Below are 18,714 nucleotides of genomic sequence, written 5' to 3'. Positions count from 1 at the left end.
ATTAAACGTCTCACTATATCTTACTGAAAATTCATACGAAATAGATGAAAGCGGAATCTTGATAAATCATAATATTGAGACAAGATACTTCGGCTCTTAAACAAACAATTTATCTTCAACAAGAAACAAGAATTCTCTCAATAATAGTCCAGACTTTAATAATTTTAACTTTTCAACTAATGTTAAAAATCTGCATATGCATTTGTTGCTATGTAAGATTTCACGGCACTAAAGCTAAACAGATTCAGATGTAATTTGGATGGGGATAAATGAAACCCTGTAGATAGTTACGTAGCATTATTTAATACTATTTCCATAATAATATTTACTGTTTATATCTATGTATATATATATCTATGTATATATAAAGGCTTCTTTAAAATAATAACTATGCTTGATAAAAAATGGCACCACTTGAACAAAAAGTGAACGCTACAATTTTTACACTCGTACTAACTTCACGGGCCACCGTTGATGTTCTCAAAAGCTTTCAGACAAGCAATAATATGTATAATAATGTCCCTCGTTCCACTTGATATGCAAAACAATGCATATTCCATTAGCATTTGAAGGATACGAAGAAAAAAATCACAAGTTCCTACACCTTATGCATGTTTCATTTCTCAAAAATGACAAGCGCCTATTTCAAGGTAACATACGTTAGTTTTGAATATGTCTTACATAAAGAACAAGACTTGACACAAGTCTAGTCAAAACCAAAATCGCTAATACGAAAATAATTTCAAAGAAATAATCGCAAAGCTCTTCAAGAATAGGATAAATAACTTTCAAGTGTGTACAGGAATGGATAAAATAAATAGACAGCGCAAACCAAAGCGCCTGTACCGTAAAGGTACCTTTTACCTTTTATAACATAAAAACGACCACTAAGGCGCGTCCGGGTCATATAATGCATTATAATTTTATACAAAGATACAAACTGCAAGACTCAAATGAATATGCAAAAGCAACTCGCATGTAGTACGATTGAGTTATTGTAATCGCTTGTCTGTGTGCGTAAGGAGATGCGTGGCAACACTGTGAGAAGTACGCTTGTGTGCGTGCCCGCGCGCCTGTGTGTCGTGCGCACACGCAGCCGAAGAAATGCATATTTTATGACGTCTACTCACATTCTGTGCGGTGCCACAAAGAAATTATACGCGCATTAAATCCGTGGAGGTGTGATTTTTTTTTATTCATACTTTTTTTTTTTGCCTGTGACCTTTACGAGAGTTTTAGATAGGTTTTATTTAAGATGAAGCGAATAATATGAGCGATACGTTTTATATTGCAAAAGTTCGGAATGGATTCGATTGTGAGATGAAAAAAATTTCTTATTGTATTATTTTTGGTGGTATTGGTACAGGTTATGTTTCGGCAAATGGCGAAGATTATTCGATAAGAATATTCGTCTTTTAGACAGGACAATGTATGTGTCTAAACTTATAACAATAGTGTTATGACTAGGAATGACAATGACACATAAATAGTTGCAGGTTGAGGTTTTGTCGTCAAGAGAATTATTATTTGCTTTGAGAATATTATCAAACAAGTCGTTTGAAGATGGCTTATTGATTGTTACGTACTAAAAATGGTTTTTTATAGCATCATTAATTTATGTGTGTATTGAAATATTTTATTTTCAACCTCTAGACATATTTTATTTTTGCTTTGCTACATTATTGGTAGAATTTAGTGTCATTATTTGTAGAAAAAAAAGAAAATTTTATATATCATATTAATAGAAATACTAGGTACATTTTATATAATTCCCCCAACAAAAAATAATTCCCCGAAACTTCCCCAAAAAAAAAAAGTTTTTTTTTACAATTTTTTTTAGTGTTTGGCAGCTCCATTGCTACTGTTCCCAGGAGGATACGCGAATGAGCGTCTATGTTAATTACCAAAGCCTGGTGATATGCACATGTGCTGCTCAATGGATGCACTGTCCTCAGCATCAGGAAGGACCGGCTTCCTTTACATGGAGTTTTAGAGTTCCGCATGGTTTTATTTGTGTGTGAAATCATTTTGATAAAGAGATTCGTATTTTTTTCGTGACTTTTTCAGTAATATTTTAGGGTAATTTGTAATCATTTACAGGAAAAGAATTCGTTCGGAAACTTTGTGTAAAAATATAAAAAAAAAACTTTGTCTGACTTTAAAATTGAAGTCAGGAGGTTTAATAGGAAATTAGATACCTAAGAATAAAACTTATATAAGACTGTGTTTTCGTCTATAATTATTATGTCTCTAACAGCAGTTTACATGAACAAAAAAACACAGGAAATAATAAAAAAATAACATTAAAGAAACTCGAAATACAGTTAACGAAGGTAGCAATTAGATTCATTCGATATAATTTCGAATCGATTTCCGCAAATATTCGAAAGTAATCGCGTATTAGTAAAAAATCGGTAAAATATCAAAAGCAGGCTTCCGTAACAACTTAGTAACTGTCTAACTAAACTATAGCAATTAACAACTAAATAACAAGTTTGTCAAATTAAACGATCTTTACGACCAATCCATATAAGAATTGTGTTGTAAATGTAAAGAAATCGTTTCAAACCAAATCTAATTTAAAGTACAACAACCTAATCGATTAGAATGGATTAATTATTCGATTAGAATCGTTTCGACTCGATCTCGACTAAATTAGAACATACTCAGTAATCACGTAGGTACATTTTTATTTAGACCGGTTAAGTTAGAATCGAAGAAAAGAAGTGGTTCCGTATGTTTTAACCAGCTAATAAATGTTTAATGTCTTCATTATAGAAAAACATGATTGTATCCTGCAGCGTTCGTTAATTGTTACGCAGTATTTTCTTTTAATAATCAATAAATAGTTTTGATTAGATGTCGAGATAAGGAACAATATTTCTGTTTTTATACAATGTCATATTTTTTTTTTCTCTTTCTTGACTTTTATAAAAATAATCTGAAGACGATGCAAAAATATATTTAACTCAGATCTGTTTATAGTATGACTACCTAGTATTTTTCACTTAAAAGTAAAAACTAAGTGAGGTAAGTAAAATTTATTATTGACAGATCAAATAAACACTACGGAACCCAAATCAGATAAAAAAATCCGATAAATATCCATGAAGTCGGCAATAAACAAGAGAAACTTACGAACACAACGATTTAATTATTATAATTAACAATTTTTTGTATAAATTATAACTCTATCGCCTCGGGAACATTTCGGTTAACACAATTTGTTAAAACAAAGACAGAAGATCACGTTCTCCATATGTAAGAAAGAGAAAAAAGATAACCGAAATGAAATAATCGGTGATCACTATCGAACAATCGGTTGTCACTTTTCGATAATTTATTTAGTGAGTTTGGTTTATAAATAAAAGTTATTATTTTGCGAAAGTGTTTTATATTGTTATTTGAATGGTTATGTAGGCATGTTTTATGCAGATATAAATATCTTATTTGTCAAATATATTTACGTACCTACCTACTTATATCATACTTATAGCACAAAGGTATCCTACGCACTATATAAACTAAAAATATACACTGAATAAAAATGACTACTTTTGTAAAATTGGCATGGAAAATGCCAGAATTGGATCCTAAGATACAATTGGACGACAAAATGAGCCATGACTTTCAAACCTAAAATAAAACAGGTTATATATTAACTCCATATAGATCTACTTATGTTAATATATTAAGGGATGTGCTCAAGCATTAATATCGGTTGTCATTGAATATATTCCAGGGACAAGACGGGGGACTAAATCATAATGAAGCTGGGTAATGACTGAATTATTGACTAATTATATGTATAAGCATTGTCGAGGAAACTTTGAGAAATACGATTGATTTTAAAGGCTTGAAAACTTATTAAAATATATATTTTTGCCCACGGTGCAACCTGGATAAAAAGTAGCCTATAAATATCCTTTCTGAGGGTATAAACTTTATCTGTGTAATGTTTATATAATATAGTTATAGTGCAAGTTTTTATCACCGTCATCATAAAGTTAACTTTAGTGATATTTAAACGGAAATTATTACTATCCTATGCAGATATACTAGGTACTGCTAATTCTAGTTATACCTATTTTAAAAGAAAACTTAGCACCAATCGCTCACTATATAAAAAACAACTTGTTATAGTTGTAGTCCTTCTAAAAGGACAATCGCTCACTATAAGTACATAACTTCTAGTCCTTCCTAAAACAACCACAAATATTCCATAGTCCTCTGACCCGCTTCGACTATAACGTCGCGAGCATCGGCGACAGTCGCACGACAATCAGTGGCCCAACGGATGTACTGAAACTAAACTATTACACGTAAATGGGAAACGGTGTTTGTCTATTAATGTGGTCCCCTCGCGTATAAGGATAAACGGCACATTTGGAAATGTAGCCTCAAATTGGTTAGTAACATATTTAGTTTAAAAACTTTTAAAATCTCGAACTCATAAAGATTTTTTAATGTAGCCGTTTGATTTAAAGAGAATTTGTATTTTTTTACTGTCAAAATAAAATTGCTGTTTTTTATAGATTCTGTATAAAATAATAAATAATAAAAAAATGTGCAGACTTTTAAAATTGCTAACATAATATTTTATTCGTAACAGAGTCCCTATTACCAACGTTTATAAAAAAAAAACTGGCAAAATATTTTTTGGCTTAAATTAATAGTAGGTACTAAATATCAAAACCCCCTTTTTCCCACCAAACACTAACACTAAAAATAGGCATAAACACGTATGTTAGTCTATTAACGTCACCCCGCGCTCTGCGCTTGCGCACTCAATTGACTGAATTCGCCTTTATTGAGGAGATTAGTGCTCCGAGGTTTGAGCAATTACCAGGGGAGAAACGGGAAGTACGGACTACTGGTAAATAACTAAATTTGTGGTAAATTTTGCTGTTGTATCTATGGGAGGACTTTATTTTTAGTTGTGGGATACAATTTTAGTTCATACCCAATGATAAATGGATTTTTTTTAGGTATTGATAAAAATAAATATACAAACTATATAAGGTATTTGTTACCATTTAAAAATGTCTAAGATATAGGTACATATATCTTTTTAAATTATTTATGTCTTGAAAAAAAAAATGTTTTAATGAAAAATTAAACGTTCTTACTAACAATTTCTGAGAAGAATCGCTTTTAAAATATTTCATTGTAAAAAGATTCGAGTTCTATGAAAAAGAGCGTTAATTAAATGATTACCGCAGCGCCTACTGGTAGCATTATATCATTAGTGTTGCTTATAGAATCATTACACTCAATCATCTTTGGACTAGCAAGGAACGTATCGAATGAACTTTGCACCCAACTAAATTGTACAGAAACATGTTGGTATGTAATAGATTATTTAATAATTAAGTTATTAAATTATATAATTTTAAAAGGAGTTCCTGTAATACTGTTTCCGTTAAAGTCGGACTAAGAGGAAACTTGAGTCTTATCAAGCGAAAATATGTAAGTTAGTCTCTAAAATCATGTAAGTATTATGGGCGAAGATAGCCATACCTTCTAATGTTATAAAGCTGAATAATTTATTTATTTGCTTGGACGCACTAATTCTCAGGAACTTGTCTAAGTCCGATTTGAAAAAAATATTTCATAGTTATACAGCCAATTTATTTAGAAAGGCTATAAGTTACATTTTATCCGGGTGCAAAGAGTTCCGTATAGAAACCGCTGACGCAAGCCAGTATAAAATACATATAAAAATGCCATCGTTAGCATGCAAATAATTATAGAGTATACCTTGATAGAGTATTTCTCCTAAAAACACCGCTTAGAGGCAAAAACGTGTGTAATCATTCAAATTAACCGAATATTTCCAAACTTTTTAGTACAATAAATATTAGAGTTACACACTGAAGACTAAATAGTCGGCCGATAGTTGATACAATGGTTCATCATCCCCGAGCCTTTTCCCACCTATGTTCGGGTCGGCTTCCAGTCTAACTGATGCAGCTGAGTACTAGTGTTTTACAAGGAGCGACTGTCTATCTGACCTCCTCAACCCAGTTACCCGAACAACTCAATACCCCTTGGTTAGACTGGTGTCAGACTTACTGGATTCTGACTTCTGATTCTGATGTTCAATGACTGTTGGCCCGATGGTTGTCAATACATTTTTTTAAAGGAAATCTTGATTCCAATCAAAGTTTTCAGTCAGTCTGATACCGGCTAAATACCTGATCGTTGTTATGCGTACTACCATTCATCTTCATACTGATTTATGAGCCTAAAAACTATCGGCCGACTAAAAGTGTGTAGTCTACTCTTTCGGTTCATTGTACTTTTAAACCAAATATTAGTGTGGAATAGTTAATTAAACCACCTAATATTTAGTAGTGATCATAGAATAAATTAGTTATATGTTATTTTTCACAGTTCAGTGTAAAAATTCAGTGTTTTATGGATACATTGATTCGTTTGTTTTCTAACTACGGTGTTTGAACGCATATCTTTGTTTGGGTTTTTAAGCTGTCGGTTGCATCTTTAATGAGGTTTCGGAAATTGAGAGAATACTGATTTTGAGTTCTTGTTTACCGTTGAAATATTTGACGGAACATGAAAAGCGGGGTTTTGTGTTTGAACTTTTATTTTATGCAAGCAAGTAAGAAAGAAGCTTAAGAATTATCAAAAGTAAGGAAGTTTACCTAGGTATCATTTTTAAGGGTGTGTAAAAAGTTTTGTATAAAAAGGTGGTTTATTTATCTTATTTTTTAAACGTAATAATATTAACTATGCAGTATATGTACATATCTATGACAATGTTACACCGATGACACATAACCCAGTTTACAATTTAGTTCTAACGCTAAAATTCTGAAACGTCGATCCTAATCGTTGCTAATTCTCTTAAGTACCGTCCAGTGATATTTAGCGAATGAAGAAAACTAACCAAAAGGCTCTAAATGACCTGCTTTGAATGTTATGTAAAAGGTTTTAGTTATATTTTCAGCCTTAGTTATAATGGTTTCCAATATATCGACTATTTACGATTTTAAATAATAAAATTGATTGCTAAAAAAAGGTGAAAGCTCCAATTATCAACACAATTCTAATCCGAAAAATCAAACAAGATTTTAAATAAATAAACGAAGAAATAAGAATGCTTTTAATTTTTATGTTTTTAGTGTCCAATAAATCATTTTCTGTGTAATCGGTACCTAATAACATTAATAAAATTCTTACGGTCGTTGTGAAATTTTGCATATGATGCAGGGAGGTAATTAAACAATCGTATAAGTTTTTTTCTTAATTAGTTTTACTCACCGCTCGCCTGCAGCTTCCTCTCTTGAGAGTCGTCAGCATCCAACGTCGATTGCTTTTGAAAGAAACCCTAAAAAAATTATAACATTTTTAATTGATACCTGTTTTTCTTGTTAGTTAGGATTGATCGAGTTTTAGGTGAATGTCGAACTTAATTTTATTGAATCCCGAATCTGATAAGCGATTCTCAATAATCGAATAACGTTTTTATTACCAAAAATTAAAGTCTTCGTTTGAAATAAAAACGGAATTGGCGGAGTTTTTGTTCTCACAAAGTAATTTACATAATCTTGTTTCTATTCATATCTGATGTAACAATTTTATTGTACAAACAGACCTATTATCTAACAATACACACCTGCATTTGTAAATTGGCTAGATCCTCCAAATTTTTCCTCATCAGAAGGTTTTGTTGCTCAAACTCCGAAACACTGTTGGCGGCGCTCGAGGTCGCCGATTGTTCCTTAATAACAAAAAACAGATACTTATCAAACCTCAAATCTAACTTTGCATTCTATTATAATCACATACCATTCATAAGTGTGCAAATGTCCGGATTATTGTCAATTTCAAAGAATTGTACTTAAGATTTTAAATATCATTGAACTGCCTCGAACTCGAAAAGGAATAAATAGGTATTTTATTTATCTGCCTCGCTCTACAGCGCTAATAAATCTCCTTTAGGATTCTGAAGTGCTGATATTAATAAAATATGATTGGTACGAAAGGAATTTGTGTATTTCTGTACGTCTTACCTGTCCATCAGTATCTCTTGATACACTGAGGTCAAGAGTCTGGTCTCCATCATCTGAACCGCTTCCATCTTCTTCTTGACCTTGAGATCTGTTGAACAGCCTCATTGACTGTTGGTTCAATATCTGTAATGCTCTTTGTCTGAAATAAAAACATTCAACTTTAACACTCTATAGTAAAATCAAAGTATATGCTAATTGAATTCAAAATATTATTTTCTTTAGTTATGTATTATTATGAGTAATTTACCTCTGAGCGTCCATGTCATTATCAGGGGTTTTCGGTGGTGTGATATTAGTAGATCCCTCATCTTCAGTAGCTGATGATGATCTCCTCATACTCCTGTCAGTTCCATCTTCCATACCAGAATCATGCCGTCTTTTCAAACCTAGAGGCAGCTGCGTAAACGGTTTACCTAGAAAACAAAAATCATTTGAGACTTCATCAAAAACATATGAAAATAAAGCTAAGAAGATTATTCTAATAAATTTTATAATAGTGTTAAGTTATTCATTACTAATGAGCTCACCTTGAAGAGCTTCTAAAGCTCTGATTTGTCCACTGATAGCATCAGCGACTTCATTAGAAGACAATCCATAAATTCCAAGTAACTCTTTCATGGTGTTCATGGCATAGTCTCTCAATATTCTATTTGCATTTGATGCGTCACCATTCTGCTGCGTCTCAGTCGTCTCCATCTGTTCCTGGTTCTCCTCTAATCTCTCATTTGCATTTATATCCTGACCTTTATCCTCATCAGAATCCGAGTCCCTTCTTCTCGGAGGCGAATTAGTCTTTATTAGTTGTGATATAGCAAAAGGATTTTTGGCACAAAACGTCTTATTTTGTAAATTACTAAAGTTTAGGACGGTCCGATCTCTCTCGGCGCCCTGATTAATTTGTAAACTATGTATGTACGAATGTTGAAACGAGTCTACTTTCTTATCCTCCGGTAACCTATTTTGGTAATTTGAGTCTATGTTTTCATTGGAGTCAGTGCTTAGTCTTCTGCTTAGGTCAACTGCGCCGCTTTTTAAGAGACTGAAGTTTTTGACACCAATTTTTGCATAATTCCCATCATCCTTATCGTTTTCGTCAACGTTTTCGGGCGTAGTTCTATCGTTTCCATTGATAGGACTGTCCGTGTCATCACAGTTTACTCCGTTTGAGTCATCTGAGAAGGCGGTAGCGTTAGGAGCACATCTGGGCTTGAAATTTTTTCTCTTGTTTCTTTTTGGCATGTTGTAGTATGGCGACATGTCGGTGCTGTGCTCCTCCTGATGCTCTGATGACTCCGGCCATGACGACGCTTCATGGTGCAGGTACAGCGGTTCCTCGGGCGCAGGCTGAAGTCTCTCGTGGATAGATTCCTGGTGAGCAGCCATCGCAGTAGTCATTGCAGTATTTGGACTCTTTCGAGGATCACAACCTGAAACGAGTCCGTCCTGCGAAAACAAACGAACACGTTTAGTTTTATATAAACAATCAAATTTAACTCAATACATTTTAGCGTCCAATCATAACAGTGATTCATTTTGGTTCAATTTAAATTGAAACAATGTGTTGAGAAGAAACAATAGTCTTTTGTTGACAATAAGATTAGCTGAATACTGTGGAATGTTTTGAATTTAAATTTTCTCTTCATTGTTTGGAAATAATAAAATTGATTATTAGCACATTTTGTTACCTGGGGAGTAACTTCATGGAGCAATCATTTCCTAATTGGCTTAATAAATATTTTAATCAGTCTTCAAGATCAGCCAATAGCAGTGCATCTGAAACAAGAGAGAAACGCGAATGAGTAAACATATCAGACAGCTTAACGGCTAAACAAGTTCGTTTCGAAATTGAGTAAAATTATACATCACGAATACAAAATATACGCTAGATAATGTAGTCTAGTCATTAATTCTATATTATTACAACAAAATTACTTTTTATAATGAAATAGGAGCCAAAAATCAACGCTGACATGGAACATATTAGGGCAAAAAAATCTTCAAACACCAAAATTTCGCGTAAACCAATTTGTGGATAAAAAAAAGCGTTCCGTTTTCTGGCTGTATTGACGTAATACTCTGTAATTTAAAAATAATTATAGAAAAAAAATACACGTCAAGTAACACGCATCGATCAAGTGAGTCTGTATGAAATTAATTATATTCAACATATTAGATCTATTTTCGAGAAAACAAGATTGCTTGGAGCGGTGCGAGAGAAAAAAAAACATGTATTCATGTCGAAATTGGTAACGTGGTTTGGGTGTACAATTACTTATTAAAAACTAATACAAAGATACGGCCTTCGCTCACTGCTACTATCGATCTCTCGTGTAAGTGGAACGTCATAGAATTGGTGTGTTTACCCTACTTCTTAGTTTCGGACGTTGACTTTGAAATTTTTGAGAATCAGTTACATGTTTTATCGTTAGTAGCCCGATTCGTAATTGGATGAGTTACTTTTTTAACTTTTACTGGTTTTATGTGTATTGGTAGTTAGAAAGTTATAATTACGTTATATCTATAAGCAATATTCGCCAGCTCATTTTGTTATAGTTTAGCTTGAATATAAAAATACTTAGTGTAGTTATGCGAAGATATTCAATTGTTTGTGAGAGCGCCAAACTAATGGATACCGAATCTTTTCGAAGCTTTTATCAGATAAATCATTTATTAATGTTTCTACTACTATATTCTTAGAAATAGCGAACATACATTAAGATTGTAGCAAAGAAAAGAGTCCGACGAATTGAGAACTCCTCCTTTTTGGGAAGTCGGTAAAAGTACAAAATACAATATTACATTTCAAAATGATTGAAATTCAATTGAACTTATACTTATACTACGTACATTTAAATTATATATTACATACGTTAATTAAACTCAAGTGACACGGTACCTCCAAGTATCCGGCTTATCTCCGGTTTTGACATTAAAATAAGTGAATGATCTAATAAATAACAAGACACATGTTTTTGAAGTATTGTCGTAAAAAAACTTCGTCAACGTCTGTTCGAATCATCAGCACTAATGAACATGGTATTTTTTTAGAAATATGAAGCAGAGTGATGGAAATATAAATTGTTGGACTATTTATGTGTTTTGATAGTAGGTGTTTCTGTGTTTAACCGACATTAATAAATAAAAATAGATAAATGCTTTATTGATGCAAATGCTAACAAAATGCTTAATATAGTTTAGCGGGTTTACAGTTTCATGAAGGCACACAAATGTTGAGACCCCGGCCCCTAAACTAGGAATGCCTCTGACTTAGGAGCTAGAGTTCTACTGTCACTTAGACACTATGAAAATCCTTATAATGAAACGAGCTGGTTGGCTGATACTAAAAAAAAGTGTTCGTTAATTTGAAATGTTTTAGAAAACAAATAATTATATATGTGATGGACAATTTTAAATTAAATTATTCTTTTTACTTAAAAAAAGGGAGGTTTGTAGTTTGACGTGTATGTATGCGTGTTTGTGCGCGATTATCTCACGTTTGGCTGTCTGATTTTGTTGCGGTTTTCAGCGTGTTTGTCAGAATTGGGAGAATCAGTTTGAAGGAAAATAGGTATTTTTACTTTGTTAATTTCAAAAAAACCCTTTTATCTTGTGACAGGTTCTTAACCGTTATAAGCGTCACAGATACATTAGTGATTATTATTTTTATTACCTATTGGATCAAAATTACTAAGTAACTAATCTTAGGTTTTCCCAAAATTAAGCTTTAAATTTTGCCTTAAATAATTCGTCAAAACGGGGTTTCGTCAAAACCAAAATGTTTTTAAGATCTTTAAAATGATAAATTGCCTTCCCCCTAATTGACTGTTGACAGATATAAATAGTGGACGTCACATATCGATATGTGTCAGCTAGTGAAGGGATTTTATCGATATGTTCATCTCGAACCTTCAAAAGTCGATGATTATGCAGCTGTCGTAACAACTAGCTACTTATATTGTTTCAACAAAACGTGTTTGAGTATGTAGCTGTAGGATTTTTTAAAGGTCTTTTTATTAGCCAAATGCTGTAGGTGTTTGCATAGAGAAACTTCTACTTATCTTGATGAATTCAAGGGTGTGTAATACTCGTACATCTGCTTAACCTGCATTAGGTATAAAGGCGTTATGATTCAAACTAAAGATACTTACAAAATCAATGATTAACCACATAATAAGCAACAAAACAGTATTGTTTGTTACCCAGAATACAAATCAGCTGTTTCCTTACTCGAAACAAACTTCAATTTATTACTCAATTCTAATGAAGTAATCAACAATAATATACTTTTCTCTTACTCATATCATCGCACCATAACATTACAGAGATCAGCAGCCTTAAAGGGTTTCATATTCCTTAAACGACAGAAGTAAACCCATTGTGGTATTAACAGCTACTTAAAAAGCAGAGCCGATCCATTTTGGATACAGCCTTGGTTGAAACAATATCCAATAATAACAATAAAACGAACGCAGTTATGCGCTCGCGCATTATTAATATTGATCGGGATCCAAGATGGCGGCCAAGATGGCGTCGCGAATAGCGGAAACGGATTAAATTGAAATCTAGATTGGGTGGGATCTTGTTTGTTTAATGATTTAATTTAGATATGTCTGTCTGTTTGCTGTTAACTAAATAGTGATGTCATCGCTGTTTTTCGGTTTTTTCAAGTGAGGTTAATTAGTGTTATTCTTATTTAAGTTTTGCTGAAAAAAGTCCCGTTAACTATACATATGTATATGTATCGCCAAGCTTTTCAAAGATATGGTTTAATACCTGATAGAATCCTGTAGATAACTTAGGTAGGTAGATACCTATAGCTTATTTTCATTATTTGAAAGCAACCGAAGCATGGCTGGTTTTTCTTTTTTTTCAGTTATAGTACGTAAGTTGTACTTCAGCAATATATTTATCCTTTCACATTCAAATAGTAAAGTTAAAGGTTTTCAAAGTCACAATGTCGCAAGAATTAGTTATTTTCTTATAACAATTGGATCAATTGACAGTTATCTTTTAATCTAATCTTTAAAATCCTAATTACTTGTAATAAAAGATTGCACAAGTTAGTTTTTATCTTTTTTCAGTTAATTACAAATTGTAACCTTTGCCCTTGATTTTTGTGTTCAATTAATTGCCTTTTGTAGCTGTTATTGTAATTAACAATAGGTTTGGGTTGTGATTTTGTAATACTTTTGAAAACATGTTATATATTGTTTTAATGAATGGTTACAAGACTTACCTCCCCACTCAGAGACATTTAATGGTTACTTAAGCTATTCCTTAGTGAAGGATTTGTATGACATTCCGTCACTAAGGAGTGTCTTGAGTAATCATTAAATGTCTCTGAGTGGGGAGGTAATACACTTGAAAGTAGTGTCAAAATCCAAGATAATGGCGCACAAATATACATACAGGTCAATCTATAAAAACAGACTTTTTCGAAGTCGGAAAAAATAAATTTTTGCGCATGGTTTTTGTATTATATTTAAACTAATATAAATCATGACGATCATAAAGTTGTAAATTAAATAGATAATTACGGCCGTATCATAACGGTTAGTTGTCAGATTAACATTCGGTAGAATTAGCAGTCAAATGTCTCTGTTAGGGCTCATACGCACTATGCGGGTAGCCGCATTACGGCTAGCCGCGCGGCTAACCGCAAGCAGAAGTATGTACGTAATATTCATTTCTATGCGCACTGCGATGCGGCTACCCGCAGACCGCTCCGGTCGCTCGGAGGGCTGCGGCCCGAGTGACGGCCAGCCGGACGGTTGCTATACGCACTGTGCGGTTCAGTCTGCGGCTGCCCGCCATTGAGTGACTGTTTTTTAGTTCTTCGAAAAATATTGCAAAATGCTTGCACTCATCTCGTCTTTGCAAATAAGGATGCACCCAGTACTTCTTTCTTTGTTTTTTCATCTTTACGTAACGTGTGTAAATGTAGTAAATGGCTGCAACTTCTTCCACGTCCATCTTTGAAATGGATCGACATGACCGCAAATCGCAACGGTTCTTCAACCGCACATTGCGGTTGCGAATGCGGCTGCCCGCGATCCGGCTGGCCGCATTCGCAACCGCATCCTGCGGTCAGCCGCGCGGCTAGCCGTAATGCGGCTACCCGCATAGTGCGTATGAGCCCTTAGATATTTTTATATCCTATTATGTATGGTTGACAAAAACATTGTAACGGCAAATGATTTTTTTTATCGCCAATAACATTGATTTTAGCAAAGGATTGCCCGAGTGAGTTGAGGTGGTCAGATAGGCAGTAGCTCCTTGTAAAACACTGGTACTCAGCTACATCCGGTTAGACTGGAAGCCTACCATAACATAGTTGGTAAAAGGCTAGACAGATGATGATGAAAAACTTTAATTTTTATCCCAATAGAAAGAAGAGACTAAGATTGTTATAATAATTTGAAGTACTTAGGTACCAAAATCTACAATGTAAATTTTTACAAGCAATTCGTTTTTTGTTCCAACTTCGTTTGTACAGCCAGCGAGACAAATAACAAATTGTATATTTAAGGGACAATGATTAATGACACTCAAAAGTGATTTTTTTTCATGCTGGTCATGTGCTCCGGCAAATTTTAGTGTTATTTTTATTTTAAACCAAGCTTATTGTGAATTCTTTTCAAAGTTTATTTTTATAGATTCTAGCTTTTGAATGTTAAAATTACTTTTTAAATGTATTTTTTTTCTATTTCAAAACTGTCATAACTCAGTTTATAATTTGTACTAACTGCAATATCAGTTTTTTTTGCAACTCAATAATTTTATATATATTTTATTTTACCCTGAAAATAAAAACTTAAAATTTTTTTTTTTGCTTATTGCTTGCGTTTTTTCTTGCTATCGTTACGCAAAGTATTGCAACAAAAACTTAACACGTTGTGTATCAGACCTTGATAATAAATATTTCTAATAACTCTGGAATGTGGTTCAATTATAACTATTGTTCACTTGATTATGGACAAACAATTAGGCTAGCCGGTTTCTTTAACCATGTTTTTGTCACATGTGTTGGGTAGATAAATGTCACGGTTATAAGCAGGTATGATATTTAGTCGGTTTGCTTAAGACTTTTTAACATCAAAAACTGTTTAAAACTAGGTTCATTATTAACCTAAAAATATGTTCTTTTTTCTAGGTTATAGTTAACTTAAAGTCTAACATATAAAAGAAGCTGTAACCATAAGACAATCAATAAAAACAATATTTATACCACAGCTACCCACGTTTCATATAAAATACTTAATTACATAGACTGGTAAAAAACTGCCTTTGGCTTCAACACATAAATCGATTACGGAAAACTTCTCGATTTTATGTGAAGTACGAATATAATCGATTATGTCTGTATGTCTGTCTGTTTGACAAACTACCTACCTACATATATACGCATATATTTGCCGGGGCTACGGGATTATTCGAAAGAGTTACCGCGGCCCTGGTTCATAAAGGGCTTAAGAAGGAACATGGTGGGTTTTAGTCAGTAAGAGTCTGACACTCCCTCACGCAGCGGGAGGGGTCATTTGATGATTTCCCATAAAAAAAGACTAGGTTCTATGAGCCTAGTTACCTTGTTTTGTAAAGAAGTTTTGGGTGGCTTATAATAATATATGTATATTTTAACCAATTAATAATGAATTAGCATCATCTTAAATTCTCAAATTCATTTTCACAACGTGAAAAAACAGTATTTTAAACAGACAAAGTCGCGTGCTCGGCTAATAAAGACACGTATGGAAAATAGATAAGATATACTGGCTGCGCCCACGCACCTAACTCGATCTAATTAAATTATAATATCGATACGCAACCGATTGAGTCGATAACTTTTTGATAAAAATTTTGTAATCGACTTTTTTAAGAGTTCGTGTAAGAATTTAATTTAGAAAGCGCTAATAGTAATTTGGTAAGCGTAATATGTAATTTTGTTTATCTAATGCGCAAATCGTTAGTTGTTTTTTTTAGTTTTTAAATTAATATTAAAGTAGGTTTTAAAGTTAAAGATACGATCACCTCACACTAAATTATCTGCCTAGCCTTTTCCCAAATATGTTGGGGTCGGCTTCCAGTCTAACCGGATTCAGCTGAGTACCAGTGTTTTACAAGAAGTGACTGCCTATCTGACCACCTCAACCCAGTTACCCGGAAAGTTTTCCTAGGCAGTCGTTTAAAAATACTGTTACTTATAAAATATAAATAATCACAAATTATTAAGTTTTTTTTTCTATGTAAAAAGTCAATAAAAATAAACTATCATTCTAATTTCAAACATCGTCTCCGTTCGGTCAAGTTCGGGAGCCGACGATAATTCAAAGCCGAGTATTCCAAGTGATCGTTATAGGCCGTAAAGTCACCAATAAAAACGATTAGCGCCCATTTGAATATTCAAATGTCGAACGCCGCTTCCAAAATGTGAATGAAATTTGTTACTGGCCAGTTAGAGTGAATGATGTGTAGATAGGACTTTTTTTATAAAATGTATTTTTATATTTGAATTGCACTTTTTATTTATTTTACTAAAAATACGTATGGCGTGGAGCGATTGTATAATTATAAAAAAATCGCTAAGAACATTTAGAAGTAAATAAAATAAAAATATGACAGAAACAAATTATTAGAGAAAAAAATTTGAACTGTAAAAAATATTATAAATTGGAATAAATCGAGGTCTACGCGCCGTAGCGTCTACGAGATTCGTAGCTCTACGCGTCAAAGCGGAACTGCGCGCACGCAAGCTTTCTCGCTTATTTGTCCAACACAACTGATTGGAAATCTTTCAACTTTAATTTTATGACATTATTAAACAATCGATATTATTTTATGACCAATCCTCTATTCGTATCTATTCAAATCATCAAAATAAAACTATCCATTTGAAATATTCCGAAAGTAATCAAATGAAGCTTTATAATTAATTACTTCGAGATAATATTTTACCTTTTAAAGAAATCATGTTTCTATAATAAACGAATGTTTTTATACATTTCTGGAAAGAGTTAAGAGGGATACATTAATCATTGTTGATGTATGCGTCTGCGCAGTAATTAACCTTAGAGGTTCTAATTGGTTAACTGTACCTAAATCGATGCAGTATATCATTGAAGTGTCAACGGGTAAATTGGCGAGTGTTAAACAGTAGTTAATATGTTTTGTTCACTTGTTGAAGCCCGGATGTTAGTTTTTAAGCGCGGATAACGTGATTGGGTAATAAATTTAATATTATAAGTATTATAACCGTTATGAAAGCTCACATTTTTATTAGATACATTTATCATTACGTAAGTAACTAGAGTAAGTATAATTTAGCGAAAGTTTACCTTTACCAGAATAAAATCTACGTACTTTAATGACTCAGTATTCATTAGCTACTGGCCATCTACAACGACGCAGTAGCCTCCTTCGTTACATGACTCAAAAAAAAAGTTAAAAAGTCAACGTTCTAAATTTAAAAAAAGCGTTCGAATTATGATTTAAAACGTGTTCCGGTGAAACTGGCCGACGGACATATCTAGCGGCATTATACGCGCGGTAATGACTGTACGCGCGAGTAGTCAGGACATGACTTAACTATTATACTGTAAATATACCAATTAATCAATTATAATAAAACACAGTTTTACAGAGTACATACAGCAATAATCAATAGATAAAGGTTAATGGAAACTCAGAAATAGAAATCATATCGAAGAAAATACTCGAACGAAAATTGCCAAAACACACAAGAAAGAAAGATTTATAGTGTTGTAAATTCACTTTGAATCGATTTCAGAACGTAAATACATAAAATGCATTAGCTACAAAATATGAAAGCACTTTTCATGTCTATGATACAGTTCAAAGATAAAAGCTTCATCAATATAAAAAATTCCGATGTCCGCTTCGCTCTCGTGTCTAACGAAGATAGTGTACTTTATAATAATATAATGTTTCAAATATTTCAAGGCTAACCGTTCTCAGCTGTCAATCATAATAAGCTATCTGACTCTTTCTAACATACATATGTCATGTTCTATCTATCCTTTTCCAGCGTACGCTCGATCGAACGCCGCGAGTTCTTTATTTGAAAATTTGATTTTAAATGTGGAATGAATAAGCATTATCTTAAGGAATACGTTCTTTATTTGAATTTTTAATTTCTTTTTTCGGTTCGACTACTGGCTTTGTGATTATTTTTCTTTATTCATTTGGTTGAGGATTTTGTGGCCTGCCTGATATATTAGGAGATGTAAATGTGTTCGGCATGTGTAGGTATGTTTTTTATTCGTTTCCAATTGACGTTGGGCCTTTTGTTTGGGAAAATTTCGTGTTCTCATAAGGATTATTTTTATGTCCAGTTTTGTTCTAATGTTATTCGAGATTTGCGTGTTTCGGAAGGCACGATAAACTGTAGGTCCTGGCTATCATTGAACATCTTTGGCAGTCGTTACGGGTAGTCGGAAGCCAGTAAGTCGGCAACCAGAAGGTAGCCCCGGGTAACTGGGTTGAGGAGGTCAGATAGGCACTCGCTTCTTGTAAAACCCCATTAAGTACTTATAGTTGAGAAAAAGGCTCGAAAGATGATTATTAATTTTATATAGGTACATTTTTGTTCTACAGATTCGCAGTAAGACAATGATACCATTTGTTTATGTAATCTTATACTGTAAGATTAATACTAAAGGTA

At 33.1% G+C, this 18,714-nt stretch overlaps 1 protein-coding gene across 9 annotated transcripts in view; it reads right to left on the bottom strand.

Moving 5' to 3' along the window:
- The window catches only part of LOC110373911 (uncharacterized), a 79,897-nt gene that overhangs the window by 17,740 nt on the left and 43,443 nt on the right, over positions 1–18,714 (bottom strand). For all 9 annotated transcript variants that reach the window (XM_021331375.3, XM_064041724.1, XM_021331380.3 and 6 more), the window contains 6 exons: positions 9,722–9,809; positions 8,564–9,479; positions 8,284–8,449; positions 8,037–8,175; positions 7,640–7,744; positions 7,285–7,351 (listed from right to left, as the gene is read on the bottom strand). In XM_021331375.3, the coding sequence (XP_021187050.3) occupies positions 7,285–7,351; positions 7,640–7,744; positions 8,037–8,175; positions 8,284–8,449; positions 8,564–9,431 (1,345 nt within the window). In that variant the 5' untranslated portion in view covers positions 9,432–9,479; positions 9,722–9,809. The remainder of the gene's footprint in view (positions 1–7,284; positions 7,352–7,639; positions 7,745–8,036; positions 8,176–8,283; positions 8,450–8,563; positions 9,480–9,721; positions 9,810–18,714) is intronic.

Source organism: Helicoverpa armigera, chromosome 26, assembly GCF_030705265.1.
Source record: "Helicoverpa armigera isolate CAAS_96S chromosome 26, ASM3070526v1, whole genome shotgun sequence".
Classification (NCBI taxonomy): domain Eukaryota; kingdom Metazoa; phylum Arthropoda; class Insecta; order Lepidoptera; family Noctuidae; genus Helicoverpa; species Helicoverpa armigera.
Note: the sequence above shows the minus strand (reverse complement) of the source record. Positions and strands in the feature narration are given on the sequence as shown.